The sequence below is a fragment of the Plectropomus leopardus genome, chromosome 9 (assembly GCF_026936395.1).
Source record: "Plectropomus leopardus strain MGB_pleo_1.0 chromosome 9, ASM2693639v1, whole genome shotgun sequence".
NCBI lineage: Eukaryota > Metazoa > Chordata > Actinopteri > Perciformes > Serranidae > Plectropomus > Plectropomus leopardus.
Window position 1 is genome coordinate 30,823,097 of NC_142184.1, and position 20,030 is coordinate 30,843,126.

The 20,030-nt window shown below is 40.4% G+C and overlaps 1 protein-coding gene across 2 annotated transcripts in view; it reads right to left on the bottom strand.

The window, feature by feature from the left end:
* Window positions 1–20,030, bottom strand: part of LOC121946885 (plexin-A1-like) — a 377,140-nt gene that overhangs the window by 44,391 nt on the left and 312,719 nt on the right. For both annotated transcript variants that reach the window (XM_088082491.1, XM_088082493.1), the window contains exons 21-23: window positions 18,805–19,041; window positions 12,221–12,364; window positions 4,622–4,856 (exon numbers count right to left, since the gene is read on the bottom strand). In XM_088082491.1, coding sequence (XP_087938617.1) covers window positions 4,622–4,856; window positions 12,221–12,364; window positions 18,805–19,041 — 616 coding nt within the window. The remainder of the gene's footprint in view (window positions 1–4,621; window positions 4,857–12,220; window positions 12,365–18,804; window positions 19,042–20,030) is intronic.

Below are 20,030 nucleotides of genomic sequence, written 5' to 3' on the forward strand. Positions count from 1 at the left end.
TTGGAGAGATTGTGTTATTTCTTTAATCAAAAGTTACATGGTCTCCCTTTCAGAGTTCTACCACTATTTAAAATCAGTGCACAAGGTATATTGATTAAGCTATAACAATTACAACTAAACCTACTAGATATGGTATCAGTGATGGTGAAAAAAACCCCCAAATCTTTCTGAAAAACTCTTTTCATTGTACAGAATGTACTGGGTCAGACTGTCGGATGTGCTCATGAATCTCTGACGTGTCATAATGTAGTGCAGCAACAGCATTAAGAGAACAAGCAAGGATTACATCGGACTCAAGTTTGCTATTCAAGGCCACTCATGCATTCACATGCTCCTTGAATGGTTGTTTTTCCCACTTGTGTGTTCATGAATTTTAAGTTAAAATGTGAAAACAGCATGTACGCTACAACGAAGATGTGTTTCTTTAACACTGTAGTGAGCTTACATAGCCTACCTACATACAAGTGGAATTCTGAATCAATGCATTAAAATGAATACTTTACCCTATTTAATGTAAATTTATACATAATGACTGGTAAGGCATTGAAGGGAAGTACTGTGGGGCAGGCACAACTGGCTGTTGTGTTTGCATGTATACTGTAATGGAGTGTCATGGAGAAACTGACATCAATTTTTGACAAAGGTATCAAAAATTGAAAAGGGCTGATATATTTACATGGATCAACTCAGCAGAACTAATACTGTGAAAATAATCTGTCCGCCCATTACTACGTTATGTAACCAACTTTCAGTGATGAAACTGACTTTGAAGGGACTGATGACACAGCTTTAAATAGTCTTTTAATTTGTGCTTTGTACTATCATGAAAATGTCTTGTGAAAGAGAGAACTAACATCACACTAACGTTGTGATACATTATGATTCCTGTACAAAGCACTCAGAATTGCAAGTGAGTGCAGAGCCAATAATTCAGGGACGTCAAAGACACACAACCACTCTAATACCTCCAAAAAAAACTGTACTCAATTGGAAAGTTTCTAATATTGAAATACACTGACTGTAAAATCAGAAGTCAAAGTCTTAAGTTAATTTAATATAAATAAATGTGTCATTATCAGCTTTGCTACAACTTAATTTTGGCTTTTGTCAAGAGCTTTGACTGTGGTTGTTGTAAACACTGTGTCTGGTGGGTCTTTGCTGGGAAAATCCCCATGTGTGTCTGATTCACACAGACAAAGAAAAGACCTCAATCTACACAAAGTCTGGGAGGCGAAGTGTAAAAATGCCGCAGCGCTGAGTGTGCTTACATTAGCGTGTAAACAATGCTTTGCCCATGAATTTGTTTGGAAGCCCATGTGTTTGCTTTCATACAGTCCCAAAATGCCTCAAAAACATCTATATTACCTCCCCTGAACCAAAAAGTGACACTTGCCAGTCAGCAAATGTCATTTCGAATGTGGAACTAATCATCCATGACTGCTAATATGTTAGTTTGGATGACGGTGTTCGGTTCCATGTCTGCTTCTCATGGATGAATGAACCAGACGTCCCTGTCTCTTCCCTTCAAGACTCTTAGAGCGAAGCCGACCTCCCGCACATGCTATCACACACACGCGTGCGTGGCGGACCGCCCACTTCATCTGTCCCTCCGCCCACGCACACTGTCTCGTCTCTATAGGCCAGCTGGGAGTGCAGCAGGCGGGGCGGGGTGGGAACAAGGCCATGCTTCATTTCCTGGAAAACTGAATGCTTTGATTTCTATTGACTTGAATACTGTCTGGTCTCTCTTTGAGGACAGAACAAGTTGTGTTTTTTTTCTTCTTGAAAATGTTGAAAACGATACAAAGTGAGAACACATTTGCTGAAAATGTCAGAGAGCATGCACTCTGAAAATACAGCGTTTTTTTGCTTGACAACTGATCCTTGGTGGCTGATGGAGCTCTGACTCTGTGTCACGGCTGTAGTGTAATCACATTATAACCTTGTACTACGCCTGTGCGGGTGCCCGTGTCATTATATCGAGTGTAAACACCTGGGCCGTCCTTACATCAGTCATCTACACTCTGCTACCAAAACTCCGACCTCATCAGCTCCCTCTCAGCCTGCGCTGTCTCTTGTCCAAATGTTTCTCTCTCATTTAGCTCTCACTCATTTTACCTCTCATTTCTGTGCAAACAACCTTCTTGTTACTTTGACCTCACATCAACTCTGTCCCACTATTTACCTTTCAATGCTTTGTGTGCTCTCAGTCTTTTTCTGATGCACTTTCATATGTTGTCAGTCGGAAGTACAGACAGATGACCAACATGTTCATGTGTTATATCAGTATGCTGATTTGGACACATCATGCTGTACATACAGCACCATTTGCTTTGCCTCTTGACTGCATTTCTGTCACGATGGTGATATAACTGTCACTAGACTGGATGCATCATTTTATATAAGCCCTGTATTTTTCGTAAATAAAGCTCTTTTCTATTCACTGTGACTCAGCGATGACAGTGTATGCATTTGCCTCAGTAAACATAACCTGCAGAAACCCTGTTGTCAGTGGTGACGGCAGCATCCCACTGCTATTGATTACATCTCTGTCTATAGTTTCATTCAGAGTTCTCTCCCTCCCTACATGTTTTCTTTGGCTCTAACATTCCCCTTTGGCAGTCAAGTCTATAGTAATGTCCTCTAACCTTGTTCAGTCTGCACATTCCATACCATGAGACCTCAGCCTGCTTTCTCGTCTTGTATAGTAGCACGCTTATTTGGCAGAACACACTCACACAGCCCAATCAGTGTCAGAGCCAGTGGCTTGATTTTTAACCTCTTTCACTGTGATAGGACGCCCGCGTCTTTGGCTGACGTTACTGTCTTTCAGAAGCTGTGGTGGGCTCAGATTTAAAGCTAGATTGAAGAAATTGACATCAAATAAAACAAGAAGGCCTAAGAAATCCATATTTAACAGGAAAACATGTAACATAACGTAAATAAAGTTTGGCTAAATTTTGGCGTGAGAAAAACTGGCATTGTCATTGAGAATTTTTATTGTTTATACTCAAGATATCTAAATGAAAACTGGTTTTATGGGCATCCACGAGTTTCCCTTTTACAGACATGTCCACTCTTTGCTAGCCCCATGCATTTTTTCCTCATGCAGTACAAATACGTTGTTTTACACCCACTGTATTTGAATCTTTCTACCCACTGTGGTCTTAAAACAGTACTGGAATTGCATGAATTGGGTATGACTGAAAAACCTCTTGTGGGTTCAGTGAGCCCAATCACATTCATGTGTGATGATGTTATCCCCCATATTAGCCATCTCAATTTAGTGAGGCAATTTTCTGAATCTTGACCTCATTTGATAAACTGACCTATAGTGACCTCCAAGATAATAAGATCCTCATTAATATTTACAGCCACAAACTAGAGACCTTGGGCATTCAGAGGATGTATGGCTTCCATACTTATGGATATGTTTATTGTCAATAAGGGGAATTCTTAGCTGTTTCCAGAACAGACGTGCTTTCTATCCAGTCACGGAGAAATGCAAATCTGACAGAAATTTCCAAATGTCAAAGGTTTTTGATACTAAATCAGAGCATGGAATTTTCTATGATGTTCTTAAAGGTCTTGGGTCTTAATGTGTTACTTTGGAGGGATTTTTGACAATTGATATCATTTCTTCAGCAGCTAATACAAGGTGCAAGGAACAAGGTAGATTTATTTGTCATTTTCTCTTAAATATGGTTTAAGAGGAAATGAAATTAAAGTTGACCCTAAATCCTGCTACATCCAGTAAAACTCAAATTTAGCACTATGTCTGTTTAACAAATGTTATCAACCCAAAAATTGCTCTGACAACTTATGAGACATTATTGAGCATGGGGGTGGCCATCACATACCATCATCATAAAACTCCAAGCCACTAAAAACTCGAAACTCTCAAAGTTTGAATAGGCACCTCAACAAATCACAATGTTTATTACACATTTATAACTAGAAAAAATTGACACACATATCTCTTTTCCACCAACATGGAACTGGTTCTGCTCTGGGACCTGCACCTAATTTTTATAAATTGGTTCAGAATCCATAAAGTTGGTTCTCAGTGAGAACAAAAAAAAAAAAAAAAATTATTGACCTGAAGTGCGAACTGTGATGACATGTATGGCTGTTGAAAAAGGTTGGAAAAATGGAGAAGGTAAAGGTGGAAAAGTCAGAAAAAACACAGTGTGTTGTGGTCTCATTAATGCTTGTTTTTTGGATAAAAAACAAACATCTGTAATTACAGCGGAAAAGTTTGCAGGTAATCAAAGTAAGATTTTGCTACTACTGATGATTTCTGTTGTGTATTGTGCAATGTCTTCAGTTGATTGCACATCCTTGATTACAAATGGTTACACTCAAAACTGGTAGAAATGATGGCTGATTTGCTCGACAACACCAGGGTTCCAAGAATTCTAATGGGAACCATTTAGGTAGCATATACCGTTGACCTGCTATCTTCTGCTAAAGTTCCTCTATCCCTCCTAAAAAAGATAAAAAATTGGTCTATGGTAGAGAGGGCAGAGTTGAAGAGCTTAATCTAGTTTATTCAACTAATACCGTATCAGGATTCTCTTTTGTGCAGTGTTTTGTGTGGCACACTGTTTTCATTGCCTACCTTCTTTACACTCCAGGGCCACTCTGGACTCAAGGTTGTCCATCTGGAGCTGCAGACGTTTCAAGGTGCGGTCAGCGTCCCTCGACTTTCTCTTATAGGCAATCAGCACAGCGATGATGACCAACAGAAGCAGGCCACCGCCCCCTCCGATGCCGATGATGGCAGGAAGTGTCAGCAGGCTATCCGAGTAGATGTGGAGAGTCCCGGGGGAGTACTCGAACCCACCAGCCCGAATCTGAACACACAGAGACGACAAATTTTTATCGACTGAAGGAGAAAATACTAACATTTGCTGTAGTCATACAGTTATATAGCATTGAGTCAACCTCACTGCGTTATCAGAGCTGTAAGTCCATGTATTGCTCAAAGGCAGCTCCACCACAGTCAACAGGGGGGAGGAAATTGCTAACTATTTATATCCCCAGCCAGTCTGAGGATTTGAACTATCACCTTCCAGACTGACATAAAAACCCAGGCAGCAGTAACTTCTCCAGCAGCAGGTTGTTTGTGAACAGATGAGGTGGTCTGAGGAGATCGAAAGTTGGTGGTCTGATGAAAGCGAAGTTGGCTGACCCGATTTCCACCACAAGGATCATTAAAATTTTATCCGTTCTGTACTCACACTAAACAGGCCGATCTCTGACAGGCTTATACTGGCGGTGGGTGGGGGGCTTACATCACCTCAACTGCTGTGAACATTTCTTGTAGGAAAGATTTTCAAGTCGTGCCTTTAGGGGAGAAGCTTCAGAGGCTTTTGATAATATAGATCTTGCAAGTTAAACCTGCCCTGTCCTTTGAATGATTTACCTCCTGCTGCATCCCCTTCTGATATTTAGGCCTAATATTTTGGGTTTGGGGATAGATATTTTGTCCTTAATGTCCTCATTTATCACTGTCAACTTTAACAAACTGATGTAGGTCAGACAGTGCACGCTGTATACGTGAACAAGGTTAAAGCAGTGTGGTGGAAACACATAAAACACTTAAGACACCCAGAACTCCCATATATATACAACAAACTCACACACAGTATAAGTAATCAAACAAAGTAATCACCAGCATTTAGATCTCTCCCCAAGGAGTCTTGGTAATTATGGGAAGTCAAACACATGTAATGTTTTTTTTTTTTCTGACTAACGACATTTACATAACCGCAGTGTGTCTAAGACAGAGAGAAAAATGCACACGCACAGTGCTGGAATCCATCAAATCAAGCTATCCACAAGGGGGGTTGATAAGCGACTAAAATGAGGTGTGATTATGCACTTTGAAGCTCTTGTAAGTGCTCTTGCATGTTAACATTATCAAAGTCTGATTTATAGAAATGAAATAGAAAGGCTGTTATATCAATATCAGTGTTGGCAAGACCTACAAATTCAATTTGCAGTAGTAGAGACAATTACATCAGCTTGTATAAGATTAAGCAGACAATTAGCTGCATGGACATGAGCTGGATGTAAAGGAGGAGGTTGAACTGAATTAACTTGTGCACAAAAATTTAGTCAACTATAGCCTGAGATTAGATTATTTAAATTGCAGAGAGTCAGTGTCCCAATCAAACTAATCACCGTTTACAGGCCAGTCTTAGGACACCAACAATCTTAAAACAAGCTGATGTAACTTTATGTAACAAATGTAATACGTTTTTCAAGTCCAGTTTAGACTAAAGACTTGTGATAAAATGAAACCATTTTAGAACGTCGCAGAGAAGAGCTACAGTGATGTCAACTGACTGGTCTCAGCTCATCTCAAGCCGACAAGAGCTAGAGGAAGTTTGGGGATTCTGAGGCCTTTTCACTGCAGACATTTTGCAACAGTAACAGGTGTAAATGATGACATAAACAATTTATGAATTCCATTTAGCTGCTTCAGTTTCAGGTGTAGTCCGTGCTGGCTCGCTGTCACCACTGATGTATGACGAAAACTGGATACAGTGTTGTATGTGGGGCCTCGTTCATTCCTATGATGGTTACTCAGTGGTGCACAAAGCTAGAGTGTTTCAACTATGGCATTTAAAATTACCTGGATGATTCAACATTGTTTAGCATTTCTTCTACACTGTGCAGCCTCTACAGCAATCACACTAAAGACTTATGTCAGCCAAGCGGTTAACTGCCACCGGCCAAACGCCATACTGAATGGATCAAATCCTGATAGTGAAGCAAATCATTTTGCAGGGGTTGTGACGTTAAAAGAAATGTATCCACTGATTTACAGATGTCTCTTTTGCCAAATGGGAAAAAGTCTTCTGGTCTCCAGGGCAACACCTGACAGTGTATTTACACTGTTTGACCACTACGGAATACTGGCTTCAAAGAACAGCGCACTTCCTCAGGGCTTCACTGCTGTAGCTTACTGGGACACTTGAATAGAACGAAGCCATGATTAATAAAGTTATAAATGCATCATGAGGAGAACACCTATTCTTTTCATACTACGGCAAGTTAAAATCTCTTCCCTAATAAGAGAATCGGGAAACGTACACAGAATGGCTTTGAGTCATTTTCTAAGTCAGTGTCTCAAATGAAACAAAATGCTGAAAGGCATTTAATATAAACATTTCACTTCAAACTTCAAATGTTTATTTAAGGGAAATGGAAAACCACTTCCATGCATTCTATATGTGGCCACTTAAAAATCTATAGTCACATATTGAATGTACAGTAGGCCTTGAATGCAAAATGTATTATAAAACAGAGCGTCTGGAGATACTGGGGTGCTTTATTTCCCCTCACACTGCCAATCAGAATGGATCATCTAATAAGAGGTCACTGCTATATGTGGTAACGAATCCTCAGATGACTTGAATGCCACATAAGTATAAGCAATATTAAGTTGGTGACACATTTTCTAGGCATTTGTCTATTTTTATTCTCCTGACAAACTGAAGGACTGATGGAGGAACTTAAAAAGCTGAAGGCCAAAACAACAAACAAGTTTCTTCGAAAACTCAAGGGAGGCACACAGCTGCCAACACACAGCTGAGCATCTGAAGGGACACACAAAGACACGCTGACACAGTCAGTACACCCACACGCACACGCACACGCACACGCACACGTGCACACACACACACACACACACACACACACACACACACAAACCCTGTATGTCTGGACACCCATTGGGGTCCCCTGTATGTAGGTCATTGTACATGGGGAATATTATTATGCTACAGCTGTGTCCTTCTCCGCACAGCACACGCAAAGACAAGGATGTGCACATAAACACAAACATACGAGCGCTCACGCACATGGAAAGGAAGCCACAAACACTTGTATATGCAGTAACAAACACACACAGCAGAAGAGATCGGAACAGACAGCTCTATTTTTTCTTCGGCAATTGTCAGACGAAGGACTAACTCCACCACCCCCGCCAACACATCGCATCACTCCGATATTCAACATGACATTTCGTTCAAAAAAAAGAGAAAAAAAAGAGTGGAGTAAAAAAAGAAAAGAAAAAAATCAAGTTCCACCTTGGAACTGGCTGGTTGTGTTGAGAGCTATCATATTGAATTACATGGATGCGCTGTCAGTGGCTTTCTAGGTATATTGGCTGTAGCTAGCGGGGAGTAAATGTCATAAAGATATAGTGAAATGACTGTGAAAGGACATTGGCGATAAGTTTAAGAGGGGCAGGAGGTAGTGAGGGGGGAGTTGAGTGGGCGTACTGGCGGGATATTCAGACAAACATGCGAATATATTCAGAGTGAGTGCTGTGTCGCCGTACTGAGAGCTGACCTTCCTCAATACAGATGCTCCGGGAGCTGTGCGGTGATTTTCAAAGTCTGCTCCAGTCAGAGTGAATCAGGGATTTCAGTTTGCAGACTGTTGACAACTCTCGACAAGTAAAACTGAATGCTTGGCACACTTGCGTTCTTTGACTTTTTCCCACCACTTTTTCCTGCTGTGTCGTGATTTAAGAATATACGAATCTCTGGAAATGAAAGTGACAGCAACAGCATCACACTGTGGGTGGTGATAAGAAAAACTAGCTTGTGATACTTCACATAGAAAACAGGAAGTATAACTCAATGATGATGTGACTTTAAAAAAAATGCAACTTGCAGCTTGGATTTGCTGAGAGCTGGACAAAATTTGCACATCAGAAAGGTTTATATAGTGAACGAGGTTCCTGGATTAGAGCTTAGAGACAAGCTTAGCGTCTGCATATCAGTGGCATCCTGGAGAAACAATTCTATTCTTAATACCACCTTTTATGTTTCTGCACAGCTCGAGGACAGAGTCCCACTGGTGACAGTGCCTTGTCATGGACATAAACTGTAGCAAAAGTGGAAACTTTTCTTATCATCATTTAAGTCTCTGCACACATTCAGTTTCTTTTCTAGTCTAATTAATCTTGAGATTTAGGTATGTGTATGACTTCCAGCTGGTAATACATCCCAAATACAAGAAAATGTAAGAACAGGCAAAGTGGCAGGTTTACACCAAAATGAAAGCACAATATTTGCCTTTAATTGACACAGTGTGCAGCAATCACCATCAATCAGGCGGGCAAACTTGAATGAGATGAAAAAGGTGAAAGAAACAGAGCTGCTGTAGGAGAAGGGGAATGCTGGAGGGCGACTTTGTTTAATTCAAGCATTCTGGTGCACCATGAGATGGAGATTGGTGAAGATAAACATGTTTTCTGCTGTGGAAATCTTGCAAAGGGTTCTAAAAATTATAGCAAGTGGCACAGTCACTCTAACCTCTAACCCACTACGCAGACATAGCGCATGAAATTCAGTGTAATTTTCAAGTGCATCATTTTTAGAGCTGGGATGATGAAATAGCTTTGTATTTGGGGTCTGTTGGTTACACAGATCAAGTAAGTGGAAGACTATTCACTGGCTTTGAAAGGCCCAGACGCACATGACCAACATCCAAGATCTTAAGGTGTCTAAGGTCAACCTTCATGTTGCCTGTGTCTCTGCCAAAAAGTTGCGATTGAACACATCCCAAAGGCTACAGCCAAGGGCCAACTAGCACATATGCTCTGCGCATGCGTGAGAGGAAATAACTGTCCAAACCAACGGGTGGCTGTAGCCTGTATGCATCATGCAAAAAGGGAATCTGAAAGACTATCTTGATGGTAGTTAGCCAGTTTGCATATTAACAATAGAACTTGATGTTGAAAGAACAAATGATATTTATTGTGCACTGGTGAACAATAGCACCAACAATCTAATCACGTCCCGTCGGGTGAATTCACTTTAATGCCCTTTGGTCAACGCCACAAAGAGCCCCTTAGGGTAACAAATCGGTACACTAAGTCCTCTATTCCCTCTGCTATCAGGCTGCTAAATGTTGACAGTGTTTTTTTGGTTTTTTTTTAATGACTGTTTATTTCGTAACCACAAAGATGGTTCATTAGTATCTGCTTTTCTTCACATTGCTGGCAAGCCCAGACATACATTTTATGAGTGAATTTAAGTAATGTGCAATGCATTAGAATGCCCTATTTGTATTTACTACCTGGGCATGGGCACTTTTTATTTATTCTGCCCAGTCCTTGTGTGAGTCAGTATGCACAGGACTACACGAGGTGCTAGTGTGCATATTTTGCCCATGTATTGATCTTGCTGACATACTTCTACTCTCTATTGCTGCTTGTTTCTGTCTGTGAGTTTGTGTATGGTCTGAGTGGATTGTAAAACTGAATTGCCCGTCTGGGATGAATAAAGTTGTCTGAATCTGAATGAAACATCTCTTCTAAAGAGGCAGCAGTAGCTCAGTTTGTGGGGACTTGGCTTGGCAACTGGAAGGTCACCAGTTCAAGTGCTTGTATGGACCGAGAATGGAGTGTGGACTGGCAGCTGGAGATGTGACAGTCCTGCCAAGGTACTCTTGAGCAAAACACCCAAACCCCAAATTGTTCCAGGGGCGCCTTTTATGGCTCACCTTGCACTATCCTGCTGTTGCATGAGTGTGGTGAAGGGATGATTTACAAAAAGACATGTTTCAATTGCCAATTCCCAGCAAAACTTTGTAGATTTACAAATAAAGTAATTCAAAAAATAAAAAACATCAACAGCTCAATGGCTTAGAGAAAGTGCCACCTTACAACAAGTTTGTGCCAATCTCATGACCTCTTCTCTTTAGTAGTTTAGTTGGCTTTTCTGACTTCCATCTCTCTTCTCGAGCTGAAATGCCAGTCAGGGGCATTTCTCACACTGGTGGACTCCACCTGGTCTGACGCTGATTTAACATGCAGAACTGGCCAAAAATAGCTGACAAGGGTAGACAAGGGCCGACTTGTGCAAATGGTGTGGGACATATTGCACAAACTAGTGCAGCAGAAGCTCAACAACGGCCCCACACTGAACAATGGCCGACTGTCGACTTGGTGTGTCAGGGTCTTTATAGACAAAACAATCAACAGCATTAAGTGAGAATAGAAAGAATTCTCATCCACTTCTCTCTTTCACTAGAATGGCTGAGGTGAAACTCCACTAACATGCCTGAAGTTGCAGTGAGGATTCTGCTCTATTCCGTGCAGTCTCAGAACACAAATGTGACAAAGTTTGGGCTATAACTCTGGGCTAAGTGTCGATGCAGGGAGAGATGCATGGAGCAAGAGTGATGAGTGTAACTTCGATTAGAGTGTGAGTGCAGATGGTGGATTGGCGTGCAGATTTACTGAGGGTTAGGTACATTATATTTTGTGTACTTTTAAATGTCTGCACCGTCAAAGTGAAGCTAATAAAAAAACCTGAAAAATGGAGACGGCACTGAGGGACTTATAAACCTCTCAAATACAAGATCAGCAGCACCTGCAGTGAAGAAGTGCTGACGCCGGCACAGCTGTTGATGTGGATACGCTTCAGCGGAGAGAGAAAGAAACATGGTTTTCAATCTGCAGACATGTCTGGAGGTTCACTGTGGTCATGTTGGACACGTTAGGTGAAAAAGTGAATGATTTCCCTGTGAGTTGCGACAATTCAAACCCTTAATGGATTTAACTCAACACAGAAGTGGTGCAAAGTCTGCAGATCTGCGCTTTGTATTTGGAATATCAGGGCGCTGGTTCCTAAAACTTCCACTACCTTACTTTCAGCAACAGGCTAGCTGAAGGCCAATGAAGATCAACATGTTAATTAAGCGTTAAATATTTAACAGCAGCCTTGGTGAGCGAGCTCAATAGAGCGTATCCCGGATCTGTCAGAGGCAATTGTTTTGAAAAGACGCGAGGGGTTATTCACATAACTCAACAACAAGGTTAGAATGACATTACGGGCTGAGATTGTCAGACTAGAATGTTTTCATATTCATAAACATGACTTACTGGGTCAGTGTGGAAAAACCAAGTAGGAAAGGTGGTGTTTTTTCTCCCTTTACAAACGTCTTTTTGAATAAATCCGGCATACTGAAAACTGACCCAGTTATTTAATGAATAAGAAAGATAAGAAATGATGAGGAAAGAAGTCTACCGTGAAGGTCTCGGCCCGTAGTACAGAGTGAGTTCTCTTTTAGCTAATCCATTCATTGCATGTTGGACCAAAACGGGACAGAAAAGTGCATCATTTTACAAAGTCAAAGTCACGTCAGGTCAAAATGTCACTGATGGAGAGACAGAGACGAGGAGTCTGACCGTGACTTTGTGCTGTCCGGTGAGGTTGGGCCATTCACACAGCAGCTGGCTCTCAGACAGGGTGAGGACGCAGGGAGTCTCTCCAATCAGCACAGTGTAGTTGAGGCGACTGTTACCCGGAGCTGCTGGGATCAGGTTACGACCCTAAACACAGACAGAGAAATGTGGTGAGGAGAGGCATTGAGTTCATTTATGCAAACTTTTACATACAAACTACAATGTGTGTAAGGGAACATGTCAAACATTGTAACTATGCATTGCAATTACTGAATTGTTTCTGCTGTAAGTTAACAATGAAACTATATGGCTTTGGATTAAGAAAGATATACAATACATTTAATAAGACTGAGTCATTAATTGTTTTTGACTTTTCACAGGGCTTTTGGTGGCAAAGAAAAAAAAGCCCCCTGCTGGCACTGGATGTCAATATGACATGAGAAAGATGTTAGACTCTTACATCGGATGGATGTTAAATTAAGTTAGAATGAAAAATGGGCAAAGGCCCCTCTCCTACTTCCTACCACCCTATTTATGGCGCCCTTGCTCAAACTGCACCCATTTCCCCCTTCACTGTGATCTCACTGCACACACAAATTTGTCCCCTTTCCTAATCCCTACACCTTGCTTGGACCACAACCACCTTCAAACTTGAACCTTCGTTTTCATCTCAACTACACACAACTAAAGCTTCATGACTACATCTTGCAACTTGTGACACTATTGCAGTGACAAAATCTGGCCACGAACAAATAAACATATAAACACCCACTCGAAATGGCTTCTGTGGTAGTTCCTGTTACCAAAACTGTCTCCACATTTTGCAATAATGAAAAACAGACTCACAGGGTGAAAACAATAGCAGTCGTTGCGATGTTGTCTCGGCTGTTAACCAACAAAACCAAAAACATAACCTCTTTGGCAGAGGTAAATATCACAAGACTTATCATTTAAACAAAAAATGTTTATTTATTCCTTTGCAAGTATCAATTTTCAACTGTAGAAATGCTGATACACTGCTCTTGTTCATCCGACTGTTGTATAATACATGAACTGTGGTTTTCTATCAAACATTCCCGTTTTGTATTCTATTTTAAAACATTCTGATAAATAAGAGAAGAAAAATAAGAATGGAAGATGAAGAAGAGTAATATTACATGGAGGCAGTTGGGAGGCACACACACTCTCACCCATCAATACTCTTTTGTCTTTTGTCCACTAAGCTGAATTCCACACGTGAAGCCTGTACCGGAGGTGTGTAAATTTGAACATTTGTCAATTTCAGTTCCAGCCTTTCATTTCAATATCAAGTCCACTAGTTCCAATTTGACACACACTTTGTCTGTGATGGAGGGGAGGCAGTTAGTGGTGTGAAAAGAGGGAACTCAAGCAACGGCAAAAAACAAAAAGCAACAGGGGGAGAGATGAATACAAAGAAAACAAGACAGATAGGAAACGTGGCAAGAAACCATCAGGAGAGCGGGCGTGAGGAGTGGAGCTAGCGCGGAAAAGATTATGAGAGAGGTAGAAAAAGATGAAAGGAATAGACTCTGAAGTGAGAGAGAAAATGGGAACGAGCAGAAAACAGAGCTGGTGAGTGAGCGAGCTCCACGGAGAGAGGGAGAGAGATAGGAGATAGCTGCCGCGTCTCCCGCTGGCTTAGCAGTGGGACGCAGAGACAGACTCCGTTTTCCAATCCCATCGTCTCTGCAGGCCGCCACCCAGCCCCGCTCTGCAACCCTGTAAACATGCATCCCATTCCATCTCGCAAACACACAAACACACACATACACACACACAGCCTCCTCGCTACACACACACGCAGAGTTCAAGCAACACATGCACTCAAGTTGAAGCCACACACTGAGCTGTTGCCACACATACACACTACAGGCGAGAAGCATCATGTGGGGACACGCTCTCAAAAACACACAAACACACACAGGAAAGCACTCACGAAACACCCAAGACCAGATAAATGTTTTTTTTTTTTCCCTCTTGCAGTGAAAACACACTTCAGATGAGAAATTAATTGCGTGGCGAGCGCAGTGCACACATCTCTGAGAAATGCAACCCCCACATCCCCACCCCGCCAAATTGCATTTTTGTCCATCTCATCAAGGCTTCCAACGGGTAGGCAGTTCCACCAACAAGCCAAGCAGGAGATTTGGCAATTACTGAGAGGCTCTTTGCTAATAAATTATCATTTAAGAAATAAATTACGACGGTTATGCTGCTTTCAATCTCTTCATGGGAATAAACGGCGTAACACACTCTGTGTGATAACACAAGAGATAGTCAGGGCGAATTCTAGCAGAAGATAAAAGCATTGGATTCAATACAAATGTAACACATCAATGTGACACTGATCCCAAATAAATGAATACTCTATTGTCCCTTCATTGTGCAAAGTGTGTACCTGTGAAAGATGAAATGTTTTACATTACTTACATTCTAAAGCCCATAAATGTCAGTGGTTAGGAAATTGTATTTTGTCCTCCTAAAAAGGATAGGATTAAATATCAATCTGCATGCCCCCACTTTAGAGAAGCAGGCTGGAGTCCGACACAAAAGCTAAGTAATGTACTGTTGGTGATGGGTCAGCAAACAAAGCTAATTGAGAGTGTATGCTATATTTAGAATATTTATTTATTTTTTCACTGCTTTATCTTAATGTAAGACAATGATTTTCAATGGGCTGTTATATTACTCTCTTAAAACCATTGAGAAAAACAGTAACTCAAAACTAATGAACATGAGAGCTGCTGGTCTATCACTGCCTAATATTTTGTTTGTGTTATTGTGTGACTTCTAAAAGGGTTAGTTTGGATATGTCAAAGTCACACAATAACTGACTGAAGCAGCAGTTCACCAGCAGCTTTCTTGTTCAGCGAACTAAAATGACTGTTTTTCTTAATGGAGTCTGGTAGCTTTGATGAGAGCACAGACGTGGAAATGAAGCTGTTAACTTGCCTTGGTAACAACAAGGAAGCTCTTACAAACTGGGCTGACTGCCAGAAAAGTAAAGCAGTGAAAATACTCTCAATATAGTGTACACTTAAACTGTTATTGATCATTTCTGGTGGTTAAAATACGTTTTGTTGCTGACCCCGTCCACAGCAGTAGATTTCCCAGCCTCCATGTCGGACTTCAACCTACTTCTCCAAACTGGGGGAGGGACATCTGCTGTATATGATACACTGACTATGGATAAGTACCCCATACAACCCAGAGGTGGGGGACCCAAATCACATGAAGTCTCAAGTCCAAAATTTCACGACTTGAGACTGCTTCACTAACACACTTGACTTTGACTTGACTTTTTTTTACTTTTAATCTTTGCAACATTCTAGAATACTGAGGCATTTTGTTTTGGAAACATGTTTGGGTGATTTCTAGTGCAAACTTGGCAATCTATTAGGATGCAGAGGACCTGAAGAGGCCAGTGCATGAGGCAGCTATCATGGAGGAACCTAGTCCAAAAATAATATAACCCGGATTTATGGAAGTATGTTATTAATGACATAAGTAAAAAAAGAAAAAGCAGTAAACTGCCTGCTCTTCAAAAATCTGTGACATAACCACCAAAACATCCAGCTTCATCCATCACTACAGAACCCACAAAGAAAGGTTTAGAATTGTGTCTTTTCAGCTGACTCATTACTATATTGAATCATCAGAATTTCATATGACTTGACTTACTTGACTTAAAACACTTTACTTGCTTGATTCTCACCACAGTAACTTGGGACTTGCTTTGATGCTCGAAGGCTAATACTTCAATTTGTTATGACTTGCACATGTGTGACTTACTCCCCCCTTTGCAACAAACTCACTTTAAAAAATACAAACTGCCCCTTTAAGTTACTTGCTGACACTGATCCCCTGGTTGTTTCAGTTAATTTCATATTAGTTATAGCACATATATATATATATATATTCCCACCAACAGCCACGCTAATTCCTCTCCAATAACTCTTTGACTAAATATTTCAGGTGAGCTCCGTTAGATAACGCGACGACACATACACATGACTCAGGACTTGCCAATTAATTTCATATACTTATGTCCAATCACTGTTAATGAAAATGAAAACCAATATAATCCAAATCTCCTGGACCGTGGGCCTGTGTGCTTCCACACTGGCCCTTCCAGCACTAGAAATTAATTACACAAATTGAAAAGACTGTTATTTAAGAGGGCTCGAGGCTGCAGAGGAGGACGTCAGTCAAAGAAGTTACTGTTAGTTACTGAGGGAAAGAAATTGGCCTTGGAAGGTATGGACATTTTGCTTTCAGCTTTCAATTATAAATTTGTGAGATTTTTCACCCTCCCGCACCCTCCGAGAGACCTTGTAAACACATTTGAGAGCTTTTTTTTTTTTTTTACCTTCTTGAGAGAATAAAAATGCCAGTGAGTGTGTGTTTTATGCATGTGTAGGTATATGCAGGCTTTGCTATTACTAATACAAAATAAGTTCAATATGTTTGAGATTCTTGTAGCTGAGTTGAGAGTAGAGAAACCTTGGGAGAAAAACATCTACCTACACTACATGAAACCTAGGTTTGAATAAAATATTAAGTTTGTTTTCACAAGTGCATACACCCATTCTATATCTTTGATATGCTTATATGTATAGCAAGCTAGTTTCTACCTAAAGGCCAAGAAGCATCTTTAGCAACAAACTACATGAGCTTGTGGGGTTACAGGTTAGAATAGAAAGTTTGGTTCATGATAAGCACATCCAGCCCGTGTTACCGACTGTTGAGTGTTATGTTTGTCAAACACATCGATTAGTCCTCATCCTAAAAGCCTTCTCTCCTCTAATGTTAAAAGTGAAACAAGTGTTTGAACATATAGACAGTATGTAAGCTCAGTAGCCAAGCTTAATACTCTGAGCTTTACCCCATTATCTGTATAATACTGGTACTGACTAGGTCTATGCTGCAATACAAGAATAATTCAATTTCTTAAGTACATATCTTCTACACAGATGTTTGCCTGGGACATGTAGCTTTAGCTTCAGTCTTATAACACAATATTGTGCATATGTAACCACCATCAACTGCATTTTTAAGGACCCTTTTACAAGATTTTCCGTTTAAAACAAAAATCAGCTGTTGCAATGAAAGCTTAAACCAACACTTCAACTGAAAAATGACCATTTGTACATCAGTTACTCGTTGCGTTACCTTGAATTTATGGAGTAATTTGTTTTTTTCTCACATGCCTCAACATTGACAGAGAATCCCAAAAAAGGCAAACATTCTTCATGAATTGAAGTTCCCTGGGGCCATGTAAAGGATCAGTAAAACTATATCAAAACATCACCTCTCAACATCACCTCTCAACAACTAATGCAGTATAATCCAAGTCTTTTTCATCCAGTCTTGCTCTTAGTAATTCCCAAACGCATGCATTTTCACAAAAACCTTATGATTCAAAACACGTAAGTACAAACAGTCTTGCGCACGGCTGAGAAGTGTGCATTGGAACAAAGTAACTGAAAAATGAAGCCAATGCGGAAATGCAAAAAATTGCAAGTCAACGACTGGCCACTTGAGGCTGGCTCCAAGAGTGGGTAAATAAAATGTTTTGGGCCTCATAAGTAATTTTAATATTTATGACAACTGTATGAGATTTTTCGTAACTTACCCGTTCACATTTTATTAAGATCCTAAGTCAGGCACTTGAGGCGTCGCTACAGTCTGTGAGTCAGATCCTTTCCTCAATCCACAGCTCCAGCCTCTCATTCAAATATGGGCACTTCTGGCTCCAAAACACCAAGATGGCAACAGCCAAAATTCCAAACTCAAGGCTTTAAAAGAGGAGTCCACAAGCCAACTGGTGACATCACAGTAGCTATACGTCCATTATCTATATAGTCTGCAATGGGAATGCGCATGTATTTGAAATCTCAAAAGCATGTGAATGCCCAGGTATGCTTAGGGCACTACTCAGTGGCCGAAGTCATTGTCATAATAAACTTTATTATCCCACGGGAAACGTATCCGTTCATACATGTTGCATAAGTATTTTATATCAAAACATTTTAGCAAACATTTCTGTTTTCAGGAAGGACTGAGCATACAACTGGATAAATGAGACTTGGATTAAACTTGATATTTTGAAATACTATTTAAACATGTCCCCCAAAGGAAGGAATCGGCCAACAAATATGGTGTAGAATGAGAGTAGTTTCACAGAAACAAACAGATAATTTAATAGTACGACAAATAGGAATATTCTTCTAATTTGTATTCTTTTTTAATATTTTAAAATAAAGAAGGAACTGTCTACTTCTGAATATAATTTAAAAAAACGGGAGAGAGACAAAGTTAACTTCCTCACGCCAAGTAAATGTGACAATTTTTTTAGCCGTATTCTTACTGCATGAGCTGTCTGAAGGGAGTGCACTCGAGCCTTTTCAGCTTCAAACAAGTCCCTGACAGTTTATGGAGACTTAGCTCCCTGGATAACTAGTGGTACAGGCCACAATGATTGCAAAGTAAAAACCTAGAAAATAAACCCTGAAATGTACAGACAAGCAAGTAAACGTCAGAAACAACACTGCTGCCTTTCTGACCTTGAGAATGAGTGGTGACGTGGGCTTGAGCTCCAGGATCCCGGAGGGACTCAATGGTTCAAACACAGGGTCGGGGTAGTAGCTGAACGTCTCGTTGACCACCACCAGAGCGTTCACGTTGTCCATGTAGAACCCAATCTCATCCGGGCCTGTGCCAGTCTCAGAAAAACCAAGCTCTGAATCAGCCACCGATGGAGCCAGGCACACCATGACTGAGTTATTATACACCGTACAGTTCTGAAAATGAAAGAAAGAGGAAAAAAGAAAGAGTTAATGGCTTATGTTTTCATTCAATGAACAAATCCGCTATAGATGAGTAGAGAAAAGGACAATTACTTTAGTCAACTTTGGAAAAAGACTATACCGTACTTAAATACCAAGAATAAACTCCAGACTGTAATTTCATTTCAATGTACAACCATGGGCTATAATAATCTATCCTCTGTGTAAGTCAATGCCCTGTGAAACTGCAATGCTGTTATACCTGTTGGAAATGTAAATTGGCTGCAAATTTATGATCGCCTGTTAATAAAGGGCCATGTGCTGTGTGGCTTTACTCATAGGTGAGAATATTTCAAATCATTGCTTTAAAGATTACATGAATACATAATGTCCTGACCATATTTGCTTCAATTTAACAACAATTTTCAAGTGTTATCACTGTAAAACACATTTCATTCAATGTCGACAGAAACAAAATAAAACTAACTTGGTTCGTTTCCCCACTGTTCCGACAATCATTAAGTCTGGTTTGGCTGAAATAAAACCTTAATTCGCCCTGTTAGATGTGAAAAGATGCTGGCTCTATAAATGCTAAACACACTGTTTATTTAAATGGAGTCTGGTGGGTTTGGTGATGGTGATTTTGGGGCAGTTTCTGGTTATACAAATACATTTTACTTGTTAATGACAACAATTACCACCTACACAATCAATGTATAGAACTTGACCACAAGAGTCTAATCAGTCAATTGCTAAACATTCTATGTGAATGTTTGTGCAAAATTTGAATAAAATTTCCTTTAAGGTGTTCTTGAAATATTGCATTTACGAGAATGAGACAGCCACATTTTGACCACAAAGTTCAAGTAAGTTCATTGTTGTGTCCAAATGAAAGTTTGTGCCAGATTCGAAAAAAAATCCCAGAAGGTGTTCTCAAGATAGTGTTCACAAGAATGAGAAAGACAAGGCCACAGTGATGTTGGCATATGTCCTATGACCACCAA